We start from the raw sequence: 19,588 nt of genomic DNA on the forward strand, positions 1-19,588 counted from the left end.
GTATTTCAGACCCAGATTTTACTCAGAAGAACAGATGGCTCCACTAGTCGTTAACCAGACACATGGGTCATCAGCAACGTTTGAACTTACAACAATCAGACTTGTAGCAAAGGCCATTTGAGCAAGGGAGTAGTACCATTAGCTAGTGGCAGCAGTAGGCTGTTATCCTCAAAAGATGACATGACACAAACTTGGCTAGTTAATTTGCACTAGGATTAAGTGGAATGCTTCTTGCTTCACTTTTTAATCCATTTTATTGTCCACAAAAAAATGGCTGACCGACGTCTGCAGCCTCTTCTTCCCATGTCCTCAGGTGACCAGAAATCTATACATATCCTTACCTGTGTACACCCTCCTTGCTACCATCACCCTTAAACACCAGAGGGTACTATGGAAACCTACACCCACTCACTACAGGTATGGAGACAATCCACTGCACAAACAACACCAAGGCACCTACTAATGCATCAGCCCCTACAACCACTAATGAGGTACTGAAATCCATATGCATGTTCCTCTTCCCTTCACCCTCTCCAAAGGTGTGTTACTGAATTTCACATACACACACACACACTTCCCCCTACAGACTATGGTCATTCACTAGAGAAATCTATAGACAGAAACATACTCCACCCAAAACCAACCCCCCACATCTCACAGTTACCACAGTGTACTCAACATCTGCCACACAGTCACACAACAGGCCCGGTAACACACCTAGGAGGCTGCACACAAATTCTGTCCTTCACAATTACGCAGCCAACAAGTAGGCTAATGGGTTCACCTACGACATATGCACAGGGAGCTCTCAATCTGCCTCCTGGGGGCTCACCTCTTTTAAACAGAGCTAAAGAAAATGTGAAATGCAGATCTTTATAACTACTGCACTGTCAGGAACAACTGATGAACACAACTCTGGGCTAGTGGGCAGCTGGGGTAAATGTGGGCCTGACATAAAATGGAACCTGAGCGGTGTGTCCACAGACCACATGAGCACCATGAGATTACACCTTGACACAGAGGGTATGTCTACACTGCAACTAGACACCTGCAGCTGGCCTTGGGGTTTTGACTTGGGCTTGCGGGGACCAGGCTTAGGTGCTGTTTACTTGCAGTGCAGATGTTTGGGCTCAGGCTGCAGCCTGAGCTCTGGGACCCTCCGACCTTAGAGTGTTGATCCACTCCAAGCCGGAACGCCTACATCACAATTAAACAGCCCCTTAGGCCAAGCCTCAAGAGCCCGAGTCAGCTGGCATGGGCCCGCCGCATTTTTTAATTGCAGTGTAGACATACCGAGAGTCAACACCAACCAAAAAATACATCGCACAGACACATGCATACCAAGAAATACACCCAAACACACACTCACATACGGACATATATACATGCACATACTAGAAAATCCACCTAAACATAGACACACACACACATACACACCAGGAAATGTGTACACATTTACACAAGTGCCTCTAGACACCGATTCTTGCATACCCCAACATACACCACAACATACACACACAAACCCCATACAACCTAGTGCCAAGTTTTCTAAAGAGCTCAGTACCCAGCAGCTCCCATTGAGAATAGAGAACGAACACACACAGACACACACAATAGCAACAGGAGCTGCTTGGGTGCTGGACTTGTGTGAAAATATGGCCCCAGTTGTGGTTACTGAGCCCCTAGACACTAAACACAAACACGTAGACACTGAAACAAACAGCCTTCAGAATTCAATAGATGCCACGTACAATGAAGCAAGCTGGGACAGCAGATCTGAGTTTCAGATGTCTATGACTGACCTGTTCCCAGACAGTCACCACTGCACCACCCCGATGGCTCTTTTCACAATGCAGTATCTTCGATGGTCAGATGTTCCTGTGGTATTGTTGTATCTTATATTTTGTTACACTCCCAATCTGTGTCCTTTTTGCTAACAAAAAATGAAATATGTACCTGGAAAAAAACCCTCATATACGTACAGAGGAAAACTTACACAGCCCCAGACACACTGCGTACACTAGATATGGAAAAATCCCATATACATATGCCCAGTACAGCTACAGACAGAACCCACCCCAGCCCCAGCCCCACCGCATACACCTAGACCCAGAAGCACACATTCCTCGGCACTGAAACACCTCCTAAACGTAGACATGGAAACACCCATAGATACACACCCCCCAATGCACCTAGAAGAGATACACATATGCCTTAGGCGTCCAGACATGGAAACACAAAATCCTAAACACATGTGCATCCCATGCACCTACACACAGAGACACCTCAAACACCTAGACACACACAAATTTCATATACGTACACAGGATAACACACATCCACATCATACACCGGCACACAGAAACAGACTGCACAGACCCTTTCACATAACTCCTTCTGTTGTAACCCTGCCCCAAAGGCAGACAAAGGGGCGGCAGGGAAGCTGTTTTTTCCCAGTGCAGGACACTGGGCAGCAGTTCAGCTTCCCATACCTGGCGCTACATGTCAACATGTGCAAGCATCCCAGGATAGCCAATCAAGAGATGCCAGGCACTAATTAACCAGAGGTGTGTAACCAGCTCATTAGGAAAGTGCTTTGAGATCCCTGGGAGAGAGGCCGAAGAGAAAGGAGAACTGTTGCTCTCGGAGCACTTAGCCTGGGGGGAATCTGCGTGGTCTTTGTGCATGTGAGAGAGATTATTAATTATTATTATGAATGAGTAAAGTGCAGCAATGAACAACACCCAAACCCATACAGCCATTCTCTTCCGCTCAGAACTGTCTCATTCCGTTACTATTACCTCCCTTCTCTCTGCTCTGACAGCCCCATTTGCTTTTTCCTTAGTCTACAATATCCACAGACCGTAAAAGATTTCCAGCCTGAGGGCCTGGCTGGCTCAAGAGAATGGCAGATGGAGCTTTCCGCCACAAGGGTACCAGTGTGAATCCAGCCCTGGTCAGCAGTGCCTGAAGCTGACCACGCGTCTGACATGGGCTGGGGGGCCTGTGTGAAATGAGCATGGTGGGTCTCAGTGCGGTTCTCAGTGGGACAGGGATGCTCCATGTCACAAAAGTAACCACATCAACGCTCCTGTTTGGTGTCCTAGTAAAGAGGCCAGGTTGTGAATGAGCTGTTGCGACTGAACTCCCCTCTCACTCCAGAGCGCAGCCGACGCACATGGGCGGGGGTGTGTGTTTGTGTGTAGGTGGCATTGTCATGCCCACACTACCTCTTCTGTGGATAATTCAGCACCAGGGCTGTCCACCCAGCCGTTTAAATCGCTGCCCTCACCACCCTCCGTCTGATCCCATAGATTCTGTGCTGACTTCAGGATCGGGACTAAAGGTCAGTGACCCAAAGGGATATGGCACATGGAACCCAGGATCTCCCCTGAAGGCCGCTGGCAGGCAAGACCTTTATGCCAAAATTAGCACCTCATGGAACTGATACCCTGAACTTTAGAAACAAAATATCCTTGAGAAGAAAGCAACAAAACCTGTCTCAAGTGACCACTCAGCAGGGTGACAGAAATCACAGGAGATGTGGTCCTGTCAACCTCAAGTAATGCTACCAAAAGCAGAGCCACACTGGTGTGAGGGGAGTATATTTGGGACAGGCTTGGGAGTCAGCACAGTGGTGTGTGGCCAGGCTGCCGGCTATGTACTTATCTGGCCTCGCTCACCATTTTATCGGAACACCTTGCAGACTTTAATGAACTTATCCTCACAACCCCCACCCCCTGTGAAGTAGAGGAACATTTTAACCTCATTTTACAAATGGAGAAACTGAGGCAGGGAGAACCGAGGTCACATAGGAAGTCAGTGGCAGGATCAGGAATGAAACCCAGATCTCCTGAATCACCGTCCAGGGTCTTATGATAATTTATACTGCAGTAGCAACTACAGACCCCAGTCAAGTATCACGACTTTGCTGTGCTAGATGTTGGACATGCATAATGGAAAGAGGGTCCCTGCCACTAAGAACTTGCAATCTACGTACAAGAGAAGAGACTGCAACGGGATGCAGCAAACCAATGGGGGGAGGACTATTATGTTCTGAGTTTGTTCAACATACAGCCCAATGGGTCCTGGCCCAGGACTGAGGCTCCTTGGTGCTACCGTAATACACCTAATAAATAACATACAGCGCCCAGCCCCTGGGGTCCTGGCCCATGACTGAGGCTCCTGGGTGCTCCCGTAATAATAATCATGGTAATACAATGAGACAATTATTATTAGCACAATAAGCAGCAGTTACGGCACACCAGCCCCATAACCACTGCTTGTCCTTAACCTTGCCTCATCAGCCTTCAGTCCATATTACAGACTCTATTACAGTATGTGACAAGTGAATTAAGGGAGGAGACACATCATGACAGAACCTAGGGACTAATCCTGACCTCGCTAACACATTGAGGTTGCTCAACTTGCCTCTTGGCCGTTATGTAGCATTTTTATGCTTTGCCAACATTGACCAATCAATCCTGTCTAGGCTCCTGGGAGGCTGATCTGTATAATTATTTCCCCATTTTACAAATGGGGAAACTGAGGTACAGACTGATCAAGGGCCAGAATTTCAAACATTTGCCTCTTCCACTGCGGCACCAAAATAAGGGGCTACTTTTTCTAATGAGCTGAGAGCTCACATGCCACAGTCTTCTGAAAAGTTGGAGCACAGCTCTCTTTCAAATCTAGGACCCAGAAGTCCTGACTTCTAATCAGATGCTCAGACCACTCGACCACAGCAGTCTATAGCAGGAGTTCTCAAACTTCATTGCACCACGACCCATATCTGACAACAAAAATTATTACATGACCCCAGGAGCGGAGACCAAACCCTGAGCCCGCCCGAGCCCCACCGCCCCAGGCAGGGGAGACAAAGCCCAAGCCACACTGCCAAGGTGGAGTGGCTAAAAACAAAGCCTGAGCCTCGCCATCCAGGGCTGAAGCCCTCAGGCTTTGGCTTTGGCCCCAGGCAATGTGGCTTGGGCTTTGGCCCCAGGCAGTGGGGCTCGGGCTTTGAGGCCATGTGGTGGGGTTCGGGCTTCCGCCTTGGGTCCCATCAGGTTTAATGCCAGCGCTGGCAACGTATAGGAAGTGGGGAGGGGGGGGAGCGCTAAACTGGAATAATTTTTCTCAAGCTCCCAAGTTGTTGGAGGATCTGAGAAAAAGGAGCCCAGGCCTGAACCTAACCCCTATTACCATCCTATCCGAGCACCTCCCAATCTCTAATGCCTTTATCCTCGCAGTGCCCCCTGAGGTAAGGCAGTACTCTCCCCCCTCCCCCCACCATAGAGAAATCAGGTGCAGAGAGGTGAAGGTCCAGATCCCCAAAAATATTTAGGCTTCACTGAAATAAATGGGAGCTGGCTGCTTAAAATGGCTTTGAGGGTATGGACTTAAGTGACTTGCCCAAGATCACATACAATGCCCGAGATAGCACAGAGACTTGAACCCCACTCTCACAAACCCTGCAGTGGGGCCCCAAGCCACAGCACCAGCCTTCCTCTTGCCACAGTGCTGCTGGGTCATTGCAGAACCAGCCCCTCAGGTTTTGCCAGACCCAAACCAGAATCACCCCAATTCTATTCCTATGCAAATATTCAGGGAAATATCCACACACCCTGGAATCAGCCCATCTTCCAGAGGGTCCAAACTACTATCCTGTACTGCCCTTTCGCGAGCCTGCCCTCCGGCCAGCTTCCCATCAGGGTGCGCTCAGGCAAACTCACAGTTCCTCCGGAAGAAAAGCGCCTTCTTCCACACCAGGGCTTGCTGTGCCAATATACTAACCATGACTGACACTCCTCACTCGCACTGCAGGGACTGGAACAGCTGCGGCAAGGCAATGCACGATGCCTGGAGACTCGTGTGAAATGCAACGACACGGAGTGAGTTGTTACCTTCAAACCAACAACAACAAAGAGAGCGAGAGAGAGAAAGCCACCGAAGTAAAAGCGTGTCAGAAAAAGGGACGCAACCCCTGCTAGCTTCATTGCAACGCAGCCCCTAGAGCAGCAAAGCTAATGGGGGCACTGAAAGCTGGTTCGTAGTCTCCATTTTGTAAAGGAATCCTGCTCCCATGTACGGACGTTCGGGGGTGGGGGCTGAAAGGAGGGGAGTGGGGGGACTAGTGACAAAAGTGTTGCATCTGTCTCCCCAGCCCACACCCTGCTGCTCACTCTGTGGCTAGAGCAGGTGGCTGCATCTCCTGCTCATCCTGGAAAAAGATGGGGAAAGGGGTAGCTAGAGATGGTGAGTTCTCTCCTCTTGACAGGTAACTTTTAAACACTGGAGCTACATCCGCCTCCCCGCCCCCCCCATATCTTCTACTTTGGAGAAAGGGACAGCTGCGCAGGTTGTTCCTGATGGAACCTGAGGCCCCATGAACCTCCCCTACTCCTAGGAAAAGCTGCACCTCCAGCACTTGGATCAGCCTTGTTGTAAGACTCAGAGGCCATCTGAGCAAACCTGGGCCCAGCGAACCATTCTGCATCCCTTTGCCCTCCCTCGCACCTGCAGTCTGAGGATCTCAAAGCCCTTTGAAAATACAAAAGATTTAAGCCACCTTGAAAGGTCGAGAAACTGGGGGATAGAGCTTACTTAGGGCCATGCAATGATACAGTCCGAGAGGTGGGAACAGAATCCAAGAGTCCTGGCTTAGCATGCCTGGCTTTAAGCACTGACAACACCAGCTCACAGGCCTGCTAAAGGAGCCCAGGTGCCCTGGCTCTCAGACCCCTGCCTTAAGCACTATAAACAATCGCCCACAGAGCCCTGAAGCTGTGGTTCACCATTCCCTAATTTAAGTGGTAGGCCCAGAACCCATGAGTCTTGTCACCCAGTCCTCTGCTCTAACTGCTAGGTAACACTTCCTCCTAGAGGGAGGAATACAATGCAGGACACCTAGCTCTCGGCTCCTCACAATAACCCCTAAATAACACGCCCTTGGAGCAGAAAAGAGAACCTGGGAATCCTGACTCCTAGATTGCTCCCCTGACAGCTAGAACACGCTGCCTTCCTCACAGGGCTTAGCTTCAGGACTCCCACCTCCTTGCCCGCTGCTTCAACCACTGAACCATGCTGGAAGTGGGCAGTTTCATGCTGTTGTGACTGAATTTTCAACAGAGATTTCGGGCTCCTTTTAAACCAAAGACTCAGAGCAAAGCTGCAGCAGCGGCGAGAGGATGCGATCCTCGCTTCGGCTAGAATGGATGACCTGCCCTTGCTGAGTCCTACCCAGCGCTGCTTTTGTAATAGCAAAGCTGAGCCCCTCGTTCAGAGTGGTAACAATAGCCTGCAGGTGCTATGGATCCCATGACCTGACAAACGTCGCCCCTACTAAATCTAAGCTGCCCCGGCTGTCTTTCCACCCGCAGATGGGACAGTCCCCAGCGGCTCTTCCTGATCAGGATTCGGGGGAGCGGGGTGAAGGGGAGTTTTAATTTTTGCAATCAGGGAAAACTCTAGAGGCAGGTAATTCTAGGCGCTGTTTGCCTCAGCAGAAAGCAGCCTCTGAGAGGACTGTATGCAGCTAGCAAAATCCAGACACTTTTGCATGTCTTTGAGGCTCCACCTCCCGCTGCTGCTGGTAAGGACAAAGCTGCATCCTCTCACAGGAAGTCAGGCGCAGGGGTGTGATTTCAACCCATTGGCAGGACACTGCTGCCTCACCGGGAATGGAGTGTGGCCCACCCAAATGTGCCAACATCCCAAGAGCTGCTGGAAAAGCCAGCAGAAGGACGGGTCATTGGCTTAGGGACCAATTACTCCCTTGAGAGTTATGGGGCCCGATTACTCCTTGGGGAGCTATGGGGTCTGGCTCAAATCTCTTCCCTATTAGGGTATGCACGAAGATATGGGAGTATGCATAAAGTGACAGGGAGAGATTGAGCTTGAGCAGAGAGACAACACCACAGACAGTGTCTTTAGTAATGATTTCTAGCTCTTACTATCCATGCATCTCAAATAAGGTTACTATCAGTATCCCCATTTTACTGATGGGGAAACTGTGGCACTGGAAGGGGAAGTGACTTGTCTGAAGTCACCCAGCAGCCAAGTTAGGAATAGAACCAGGCTCTCCTGAGTCCTAAAATCACGGCTTTACCTAGTAGTGCATACTACTTGCTAAGTCAGCCACCTAGCTCTGCATAGGTGACAGCCGCCATCTTACCCAACATGCCAGGGACTGAGTCAGGGATCTTCAGTGCTAAAAGCATGAGTTTCAATAGCTTGAGCTAAAGCTCCTTAGCTGGAGCTGTAACACACCCATATTTCCTGTGGATTGGGCACACGGCACACAATGTTGAGTGGGTTACACCCACGTACCTCCAAATGTGAAGAGAGGTTCCAAGGGCTCAGAAGAGGAATGACAATTTAACACACCATCTCCCTGCAGGCCCACTTTCCAACAAAACTGACCAAAGGATTTCCCCTCCTTTCACACAGGGCACATCACAGCTTGATGTATTTCTGCTCAGGTATATCATACTCTGGCCTCCACTTCAGCAGTCATTTCCCCTCTCTGGATATGTCACCCCAGGTAACACTGAGCTAGGATAAACTGACATTAGTGAGAGTCATTCATGCTAGCTCTGGGGCAAATCCATGCCCTGGTGTAATCCTGTTGAACTGCCCAACTTGAATTAAAACGCACAAGAACAACTTACAGTGTTCCTGAGACCCAGTGTTCAAAGGCCATGAGTTCGGCATCAAAAATCATGAGATCTTTTAAAAATAATAATCCTTGGGGTCTTTTCCTTTGCCTTCTGGTGTTTGTTCTGTAGGAGTCACACTTCCAAGCTCTTCTCCATGACCAGGAGAACTAGAACTGTACTTTGTTTAAAAATTAAAAACTGAGATGCTGATGTAATCATAGAATCATAGAATTATAGAATATCAGGGTTGGAAGGGACCTCAGGAGGTTCTAGTCCAACCCCCTGCTCAAAGCAGGACCAATCCCCAATTAAATCATTCCAGCCAGGGCTTTGTCAAGCCTGACCTTAAAAACTTCTAAGGAAGGAGATTCTACCACCTCCCTAGGTAACGCATTCCAGTGTTTCACCACCCTCCTAGTGAAAAAGTTTTTCCTAATATCCAACCTAAACCTCCCCCACTGCAACTTGAGACCATTACTCCTTGTCCTATCATCTTCCACCACTGAGAACAGTCTAGAACCATCCTCTTTGGAACCACCTCTCAGGTAGTTGAAAGCAGCTATCAAATCCCCCCTCATTCTTCTCTTCTGCAGACTAAACAATCCCAGTTCCCTCAGCCTCTCCTCATAAGTCATGTGTTCCAGACCCCTAATCATTTTTGTGGCCCTTCGCTGGACTCTCTCCAATTTATCCACATCCTTCTTGTAGTGTGGGGCCCAAAACTGGACACAGTACTCCAGATGAGGCCTCACCAATCTCAAATAGAGGGGAACGATCACGTCCCTCGATCTGCTGGCTATGCCCCTACTTATACATCCCAAAATGCCATTGGCCTTCTTGGCAACAAGGGCACACTGTTGACTCATATCCAGCTTCTCGTCCACTGTCAAACCTAGGTCCTTTTCCGCAGAACTGCTGCCTAGCCATTCGGTCCCTAGTCTGTAGCGGTGCATTGGATTCTTCCGTCCTAAGTGCAGGACCCTGCACTTACCCTTGTTGAACCTCATCAGATTTCTTTTGGCCCAATCCTCCAATTTGTCTACGTCCCTCTGTATCGCATCCCTACCTGCCACCGTATCTACCACTCCTCCTAGTTTAGTATCATCCGCAAATTTGCTGAGAGTGCAATCCACACCATCCTCCAGATCATTTATAAAGATATTGAACAAAACCAGCCCCAGGACCGACCCTTGGGGCACTCCACTTAATACCGGCTGCCAGCTAGACATGGAGCCATTGATCACTACCCGTTGAGCCCGACAATCTAGCCAACTTTCTGCCCACCTTACAGTGCATTCATCCAGCCCATACTTCTTTAACTTGCTGACAAGAATACTGTGGGAGACCGTGTCAAAAGCTTTGCTAAAGTCAAGAAACAATACATCCACTGCTTTCCCTTCATCCACAGAACCAGTAATCTCATCATAGAAGGCGATTAGATTAGTCAGGGATGACCTTCCCTTGGTGAATCCATGCTGACTGTTCCTGATCACTTTCCTCTCGTGTAAGTGCTTCAGGATAGATTCCTTGACTTCAGGAATCCTGGGACTTCAGGAGCTGGAACTCAAACCAAAACACCAGCTATCACAAGAGAGCTGGCAACACTGGATTTCCAGCTAGCCACCAACAGCCTAGTTCCATTGGCCAGACGCATTCTGTATGGGCCTGATTCTCCCATCACTAGCACTGGTATAAACCCCAGAGACTCCTGTCAGGCCAGGGGGAGCTAATGCTGTGAAAGCAGCATGCACGAGATGAAAATTAGACTTTCTATATTTATTTTGGACATTTATTTATCTACCTGGGGCTACCGGTGATAAATCTGACTTCTACCCCACAGACTTCAAAGGAATGCCTCCAGCTACACACTAGCATAAATGAGATCAGAATCAGGAACAACTGGGCAGTACATGCTAGTTAAAAGCATACCCCAAAAGGACAAAATATCAGCCATGGACACTGTCTGCTCAGATTTGGGCATGAACACAGATTCTATCAGAATGAGTTCTTTGTAATTCCAACAGAAATGGCTATTAAAAATAAACATTCCCATTTAGCAGGGCACACTTTAGGGCGCAGTGTGAACCAGGAAAATTGACTATAAACCAAATCAAAATTGAGCTCACTCTTTTCCAAAGTCGGTGAAATATACAAAAACTTGCATCTGGTATAAAAATAGTGACAAGGACATTGGGGGCCAGATCTTCAGCTCTTGTAAATCAGGCTAGCTCCAACACTTCTACGTATTTGCAAGAGCTGAAGATCCGGACCTGATTCTCATCAGTCTTTGCATTTTAATAATCTCAGACGTTAGTAACATGATGAAGGACAATTTTTGTTGTTTTAATTATATGTGTCCTGATTCCTAGTTGCCCTGCACCTTCAGTAATCAAGTACATAAACGTGAAGGGAGTGCAAAATGGGCGTAAAAAGCTACCTCATTGGTATGGTAGCATTTTGCACTGGTACTGCACTAGGACAAGGGTGAATCAGGCTACGTTCATGTTTACACTTGCGCAAAGAGGATGTAAAACACCATTTTGATATGATAGAATTTTGCACCCAGTTTGCATGCATGTAAATGATGCACGTTGTGGTACAGGGGAGAATCAGGCCCGTGATTTTTTCTCAGCTGACTGTGCAAACAGAAGAACCAAAAGACAGTGGAAATTTTACAGCTGCAATAGGGGGGATGAATTTTGTAATGTGTAAGAGCTGTCTCACAGACACCAGTACTCAAGGGCTAAGAATTTGGGTTGTCCTTTCGCAGAGCAGCTCGTTGTTTTTGCTGAACTGCAACCCTCACTCATACAAGTCGTCTGATTTCAAAGAGCAAGGGGAATAGGAGCGAGCCCCTTGGTTTGAATGCTGCAGGAATGGAGGCCTGGAGTTCTCACTGGAAGATGGATCTCTTCCTCCCGTCCCCGTAGATCCAACAAAACCAAGGTTTGTCAACCTTCAGGGCATGGCCTTTTTACTCAGGCTAGTTCTTGTGGGAGATCAGTGGTAGGGCCTGTAGGTGTTGCTAGAGTTCAGCTTAGCTAATCGTGGTCACTAGGCTGGCGTGGTAATCGTCCCTGATTTCCATGGAATGACACGAGAAACAGATCCATCTCACTAGCCCAATGTATCTTTTAGAACCAGAAGTGGAAAGCTAGATACAGATGTGTACTGTATGGCTGGTATATGCTCCTGGACTGAGATCTTCCCGGATGCATTTTAGCCAGGAGCAAATTTGTTTATGGCAGAGTTCTAAGTCCTTGCAAAACGAGGTACTAACAGGAAATCCAGACTAAAACTTCATTGGAAGCGCTCCCAGGCGGAGACGCTACCAGGCGACACATACACGACCCCGATCTCTCCTTGAGACTCAACTCAGTTGCATCGCCTCTATGAAGCGAGCCAATGGACAGAGGTTAGATGGAGGGGGAGATGGGCATAGCTGATTCCTACTTTATTTGTATTTAAAAAATTAACCATTCCACTGTGTCTAACATTTACAGATTTGAATGTGATTCTATTTCTCTCCCTGACCTTTTATGTGTCCCTAGTCTTCTTTAGCCTGTTGGTTCCTCTGGGCAGTGACTGTTTACTCCTATGGTTTTGTACAGTACCTAGCGTAACAGGGCCCCAATTCTGACTGGGGCCTTTGGGGGCTACTGTGATGGACATATTAAATGCTCACAGCGCACACACACACTGCAATGGATCCTGGTCTGCAATCTTTCACTGTCTAAGCCGTTCCAAAACTGAAGGCCTAAATTCAAAGCGTGTTGAAGTCAAGAGAGACTTTGCACTGACCTGAGTGGGCTCTGAATTCAGACCTCATTCCAAATTCATTTGAAAAACCTGCACAATAATTACCAGCCCGAAAACTAAGCCAACTAGCCAGGGTGAAAGTAACTGTGTCGCCAAACCACCCCCCCCCCCCGCCCCCCAGAGCAACCCCTGTTGCAATTCAAAGGAATAAATCAGCTGCACGCACTTACTGTAGTTCATTTAATTGTACCATATCGACAATCAACTTTCTCCTTATTGATCTTACTTGTACTACAGCACGGTCTAAAGGCCTCCACCCAGACTTGAGCCTCCCCAAGCTAGGCACTGTATGCTGAAGGAGTTCAACCCAGTCCCTCCTCCGAAAAAGTTAAGTAACCCACGGGCAAGGGTGTGCTACAGCCTAATCCCCAGAGGGTGCCTAATCCCCAGGGGGGATGAGTGTCTCATTGCCCCAGTCAGGGAGCTGTAGCAGTTTATACTTTTAGCTCTGGAAGTCCCTGGCTCAGCCCCCGGTGTGTCAGCTAAGATGGCGTCCAACACACTTATGAAAAAGGCCCTGATCCTGCAAACATTAACACACATTTAACTTTACTACCGGGGTAGTCCCAGTAGTAAAGTCAGGCATGCATGTGTCTGCAGCATCAGGGTCTAGGCAGACAAAAGGTAGGGGAAGGAAAGCATCGCCCCCATTTCACAGCTGGTGAAACTGAGGCACGGAAAGATGAAGTAAATTGTCCAAGGTCAACTTCTGAGCCCTAGCCCAGCGCCTTAACCATAAGGCCACCCTCCTCCAGTTGAGTGTTAATACATATTTTAAAATGTAAGTTAATTGCTACGGCAGGACAAGTTACAGGAATCACGATCTGTTGACTATGTTAGTCCACAGATTTCACCAGCATTGGCAGAATAGTTTTGTCACTGAAGGGTATTTGATCAGCTACTGACCACCCAAACAAGGATCTCTAAACCAACCCTAGTGAAATCCGTCAAACAATATCCCTGGCAAATACTGTTCATCCAGTCCCGCTGATACCACTGCTCCATCAGGCTTTTGTTACCATCTTTTCCTCCCTGCCTTCACTCCACTTCTTCTTTTCTACCATAGATCGCAGTGTGTCTCTTCCTGAGTAGTCTTCAGTGTCTCTGTCCTCTTTTCCTTCTCACTCCTTCCCCCTACTGTGTCTCTCTATTTTTCTTTCTCTACATTTTGTTCTTCTCCTTTTATACTTTCTCTCTTTCCCATGGTCACATACACTCTCACTCACACCTTGTTTATTAGTATTCTTTGGACTGCAATAGCACCTAGTCGCTCTAGCCATGGCCCATGACCCCACAGTGCTGGGCACTTACCTTATTTATTAGGTGTATTATTGTAGCACAGACCAGGACCCAACTTTGCTGGGTGTTGTACAGCCACAGAACTAAAGCTGGTACTTCCAATCTACGTACACTGCACTTCTCTCTTCTCACCTATCCCATTCATCTCTTCTACTTTCTCACCCACCCAATCTCACAGGCCCCCACTGACCCACCAAGAAGGGGTTGGAAATTTGACTAGATACCAGATAGCAGAGGAGTAAATGTACTAGTCACAGACCAATCTAAAAGTGGCAGTATCCAGGTGAGAAGCCAACCCTCCCTACTGAACTGCTATGAAAGGGAAAGGTTTTCTGGGATTCCCACCAGGGTACATTCCTGGGATCCTACTCAGGGGCTCCATGTTTGGTATCAATCTCTGGCCAGCAGGTGTCTGCCTCCATCTCCTCACAACCCATCTGCTACTAGAAAGGAGAGGTTCTTTCTGTTTTCCCACCTCTAGATGCTCCTGCCTTCTGCATGAGGGATGGGGATAGTAGGCGGTCTCCTCTCTTCTACCCTTCCACAAATTCTGGACCTGATTTTCTTCTCACCCTGGTGTAAATCAGGAATGACTGTCATCTAAAATCAATGGTGTAAGTGAGAGGAGAATCAGACCATCTACCTTTTTTTGTTCTCCTCCCAAGGCACCAGAGCGTTCCCCCAGCAGCTCCTCAGAGCCTTCCCAAGGAGCAGCAGCAGCAGATTGAAAATGACCAGATTCCCTTGAGTTTCATTTCTACCCATAGGATTTACAATACCAGAAGTGAAACTCACAAGACTCTCACCCAGTTTCTACATGGCAGAGCTCTGAGCAGCTGCAACAGAGGCACCGGTTCAGTCTCTGCAGACTAAGGAAAACAGCAGTCTGTCAGGTTACACTTAGTCCAAAACTGCAAGGCCTTCTTCCCTACCCGAAGGACAGGGCACTGTTTCTTACATGGAAACTTAGATTTCAAGAAGCTGAGAGCACTCACCTGGGAAAGATCCCTATTCACATAGTGCAAACACATTTTTTAACCCCCAAATTTAGTAATGCATGCACTAAATGAATATTTTCAATAGCCACCTAATTCATACCAGGGTTATTGCTTATAACAACAGGGTGCGGACATCCACACAAAGACCTTATTCTGCTGATTAAACATGTACTGGTCAGTGACTCTGGACGTCTGTACTGCACGCACAGAGTGCATAATTTGTCCACTACACACCTCTTATGCCTCTGTCTTTAATGGCAGCTCCAAAATACACTCAAATCCTGTTACACAGAACATTAACAAAGAAGTGTTAATAGTAGCTTAAACATCTAACATAATTCCACCATGCCACAAAAATTCTCACTTAGGCACTCAACACCTGATCCTGATCTCACTTACTGCATGGTGAAACTGGAGTTACTTCCACTTTTTTCAGTGCAATGCAGATTCACACCAGCATAACTGAGTTCTGAATCTCTCCCTCTGTCCTTGTTTTACCCAGCTATGATGAGGTATTGTTGCTCTTTGGAAGCAGGCTTAGCCTTGTCTAGTCATCTGTTCTAAGATAACATCTAAACTGCAAAATCTAGGCACAAAAGAGGGTGAGTTGAGAAAGACAGAGTTAGCCTCCAAATTTCTCACCTATTGTCAATTTCAGGCAGTTCCAAGACATTCTGTTAGCAACCTTGCCCATTTCATTCCCCTGGGGTTTTCGGACTTTGCAATGCTGTGCACAGATTCCCCTTCTAGGGGAATGAGGAGTGGAGGGATCATACCGGTAGATAGTACATAATCTAATCATACAGAAGATGTGCTGAAATACCAAGCAGGCTATTGGCATGCGTACACCAGTTTGCTGAATAGTAGGGCAGTAAGAGTAAGCATTAGCAAACACACTGTCGGGAACAATCCTGCACTGATCACCAGTAATACGGCCTATATGGAACCAAACAACCTTTGCAATCTCTAACTTCTGTGGGTCCAGACACAACACAGCAAAAAAACTGTCTTTTGATTGGTCCCCCAAATTCTCCCTGAGGTAAAGGAAGATTTATGCACCAGACAATTATAGGTTAGAATAATTTGCATCTCTCACAAACCCAGTGCCCCCAAAACAGTATGGAAAAAAGGATCTTAGCAGAGATCTATCTGCCCATCCATCCTACTGTTTCCTACAGCATTCATCAGCAGAGTATCTAAGCCCTGCAGTGCACATGCTCAGTTAGCCAGCTATCTGGGGGGTGAATATCTACTGGAAACTGTTTCTAATTTAAAATTAGTATTTGCAAGGCTTGGGTATGTGTCAGGAATCGAGGGGCAGATTCTGATCTGAGTTGCACAGGCATAATGCCACAGGCTTGAAAGAAACTGCTCCGGATTTACACCGGGGTAACCAAAATTAGAACCTGGCGCTAAAATGTGGGTGCCGTATTTCAGTTTTGAAACCAAGCTGAGGGGAAACACATGCTAGAAACAGCTCCTAGAAAGAGACTTACTACCAAAAAACCTTAAGACGGACCCATTTAGATAATTTTTCAAGACACAGTTTTAACATAAAGGTATCAGATAACAACATGCGCATCAGATTTCAGGCGAATACACCAGTATGGGTTTAACATCCAGATAACTCACAATGCTGTATAGAACTACCTTCGCCCATCCAGGCACCAAAGCATCTTGCTCACTGCCAAAACTACACCAAGCTTTCAACAGATGCAAGACCTTTATCAACGATATTATTATGCATAGAAAATGTTTCTTTTAAAACCATACTTTCTGAGATACACAGGGTGGCTTTCCTCAGCCATATTTTGAAAGGGGGGGGGTTATGTGGTTTGCTGGCTTTCCCTCTAGACAACGGCAAATAAGTAAAAAATCACAATAGAGAATAAGGTATTTACATACCAAAGTTGAAGCATCAGATGCAGAGACAGCAATTTCTCAGTTTCTCCGCCCAGCTTGGGAAACCACTTTCAATGGAAAGAGTCCGCAGATGTGGCCAGAAGTGGCTCCTAAATCTATCTTCTCACCCCCAACCCCTCCTCACTCGTGAAATTAATTATACATCCAGGGGCAGATGAAAGGTGGCTGGGGCAATTCCTGTGCTATTCTGCCAATGCAATGTGTGGTCCCAGGGCCTGATTCTGCACCCAAATACACAGGCATATGTCTGCCAGCTTCCATGGGAGCTCCGCCCATGTAGCAGAGGGAAGTGACCCCGACGTCCCTTGTCCTGTAATTCTGCACATAGGGTGCACAAATAAAACACAGTTTTTCTCTCTCTGGGCAGCCAGGCATAATAAACACGGGGCAATGCTATCTCTCTGAGGGCCAAATTCTGCTCTCAGTTACACCTGTTTAAAGCCTGAGTAACCTCACTGATTTTGATGGTGTGACTCCGGACTGACACTGGTGTAAGCGAGAGCAGAGTTCGGCCCTGTGTATTGATAGGTCTAATTTCTATGTAATGCAAATATGCACCATCCACCCGAGGCTTTGGACAGTAGCAGTGAGGACCCAAGCTTCCTACCCTCCAATTACCCAACATCCTGTCTCATATCCCCACTGCTAATGAGACCTCCACACGCACCCTTCTCCGTGCCCCTCCCTTTGGGCCACATTTCAGCAGTGAGGACTCTGTGCTGTCTGCTCCTCTTCTTCTAGCAAGGAAGCCGCGTTAGAGACCATAGATTACTGATCTCCTTTCTCTGGACCAACAAGGGGTTCGCTGGGGAACCCCTGTTTCTGTTTCTCATGAAATGGCTTGCAGACACCCACAAAGATGGCAAAGACCCCGGCTCACTGCTCCCCCTTCCATTCCACATGGATGGGCAGTGTTGTTGGGGAACACGCAAACCCCTGCACTGCCTCCCACTGGAAGGTCCGTGGACATGATGGATGCTGGGCATTTACCCACCTGACAGACCCATGTTGCAAGGAAAGTCCCAAGACCCCCTGCCCACGAACTGGCTCGGGTGGAGGCCCCACTCCTAGACTGGCCTCTGCATGTCCTGCCTGTTCTGTAATCCACACCCTGAACCCCGCAACCTGGGGAAAAGCTGTCTGACCATGAACTGCCCCTAAACCCCTTCCCCGAGGGGTAGGGACTGGCCAGGGTGTGCCAGGCAGGCTGCGCCCTAGGGAGGCAGATATCATGGGCAAGATCGTTAGCTACCTGTGCTGGGCGTGCAGGTGACTGGACTGAGGTCCTGGCATGCAGTGGAAGGTGTGGAGTGGGGTGCAGAGGTACAGCGGGGGGAGGTGAAGTGCGGATGGAGGGGATCGGGTGAGTTGAGAGGTGGAGACGAATGGGCTGGGGTGAAGGTACATGGGTTAGGGTGGGAGGCCCACATGCACAAGTTGGGGTGCAAATGCCTGGGAGAAGGGGATCCACGGAGAAGGGTGCCTATGCATGGGTGCTGTGCAGATGTGTGGGTGGTGGGAAGCGTGCATGATGGGGTGCAGGTGCCTAGGCTGAAGAGGATTCATGGACTGGGGTGCAGAAAACCAGGTAGGGAGATTCATGAGTTAGGGGGTGCAGAGGCATGGGTGGGGTGTATATGTATTAAGAGGTGGAGATGTGTGGGTGGGGGGGATGCATACATGACAGGGTGCAGGGGCCTCAGTGGGGGAAGATTCATGGCCGGGAGATGAATGAGTTAGGGGGTGCGGATGCATATGTGGAGGAGGCAGATGCCTCGGTGGGGGTTAGATGCATCCCGGGGGGCAGCTGCTTGGGTGGGGGTTGCATGCCTTAGGGGGTGCAGATGCCTGGATCTGGGGGTGCATGCCTTAGGGGGTGCAGATGGCTGGATCTGGGGGTGCATGCCTTAGGGGGTGCAGATGCCTGGATCTGGGGGTGCATGCCTTAGGGGGTGCAGATGGCTGGATCTGGGGGTGCATGCCTTAGGGGGTGCAGATGCCTGGATCTGGGGACGCATGTATTAGGGGGTGCAGCTGCCTGGCTGGGGAGGGATGCTCGAGTGCGGGGGTCCCCAACAGAAAGGATATGGCCATTCGGTGATCTTTTTGGCGTATTTCCTCACCACATTGTCCTCGCTGAAGAGGAACAGGGACCGGTTGACAGTCAGGCAGTTCTGCCGGACGGGGATGGGGTTGTAGAGAGCCATGGTGCGGGCTCGCTGGGCCATCGACTGCTTGTACATCCTCTGGGCCCCGGGCGGACCGCCCTGCCGGCTGCCCCCTGCACCCCGGCCGCCTCCACCGCCCGCCGCGCCCCCGGAGCCAGCGCCCCCGGAGCCGCCAGCCCCGTAGCGGGCCGGCACCTCGTCTCCGAAGCGAGCCATCCTGCAAAGAGCAAAGGGCCGGGGGTTACGATGCTGAGGACGCTGCCGGAGAAGAGAAGCTGGTCACATCCCATCGGCTGCTGCGGCGGCGGCTGCTCGGGGGGCTGGCAGCCGACGGAGGGGGACGTTCAGGCAGGAGCACGGCCGGCGAAAGCACCAGAGACCCTGGCCATCCTTCCTCAAGCCTCTCTCCGCCCCGCTCAGGGAAGGCACCGATGCGACCCCCGCGCACACAAACACGCGCGCACGCACAGCCCCCCCCAAAGAAAATTGCAATGAAAAAACGAACGCACCACCCTCGACAAATGGTGCTCTGCAATTAAAAATAACAACTCATCGATGCGCCAACCTCGCCCGAGGGTTGCCAGCGCTAAAAAGAATAATTAAAGAGCCACCCACAAAACAGAATGGCAACCCAAAAACCGCAATTCGCCGCCAGCCCAACCCCCCCCCCAAAAAAAAAGCAATTTAAAAAAATGTCTCACTCCCAGCAAAGTAACGAAATACA

At 49.0% G+C, this 19,588-nt stretch overlaps 1 protein-coding gene across 1 annotated transcript in view; it reads right to left on the reverse strand.

The window, feature by feature from the left end:
• Positions 1-19,080, reverse strand: part of CACNA1A (calcium voltage-gated channel subunit alpha1 A) — a 168,864-nt gene extending 149,784 nt beyond the window's left edge. Inside the window, exon 1 of the mRNA XM_077838173.1 lies at positions 18,785-19,080. Within this exon, the coding sequence (XP_077694299.1) occupies positions 18,785-19,080 (296 nt within the window). The remainder of the gene's footprint in view (positions 1-18,784) is intronic.
• Between the last annotated feature and the right edge of the window lie 508 nt (positions 19,081-19,588).

The sequence above is a fragment of the Eretmochelys imbricata genome, chromosome 20 (genome assembly GCF_965152235.1).
Source record: "Eretmochelys imbricata isolate rEreImb1 chromosome 20, rEreImb1.hap1, whole genome shotgun sequence".
Classification (NCBI taxonomy): Eukaryota; Metazoa; Chordata; order Testudines; family Cheloniidae; genus Eretmochelys; species Eretmochelys imbricata.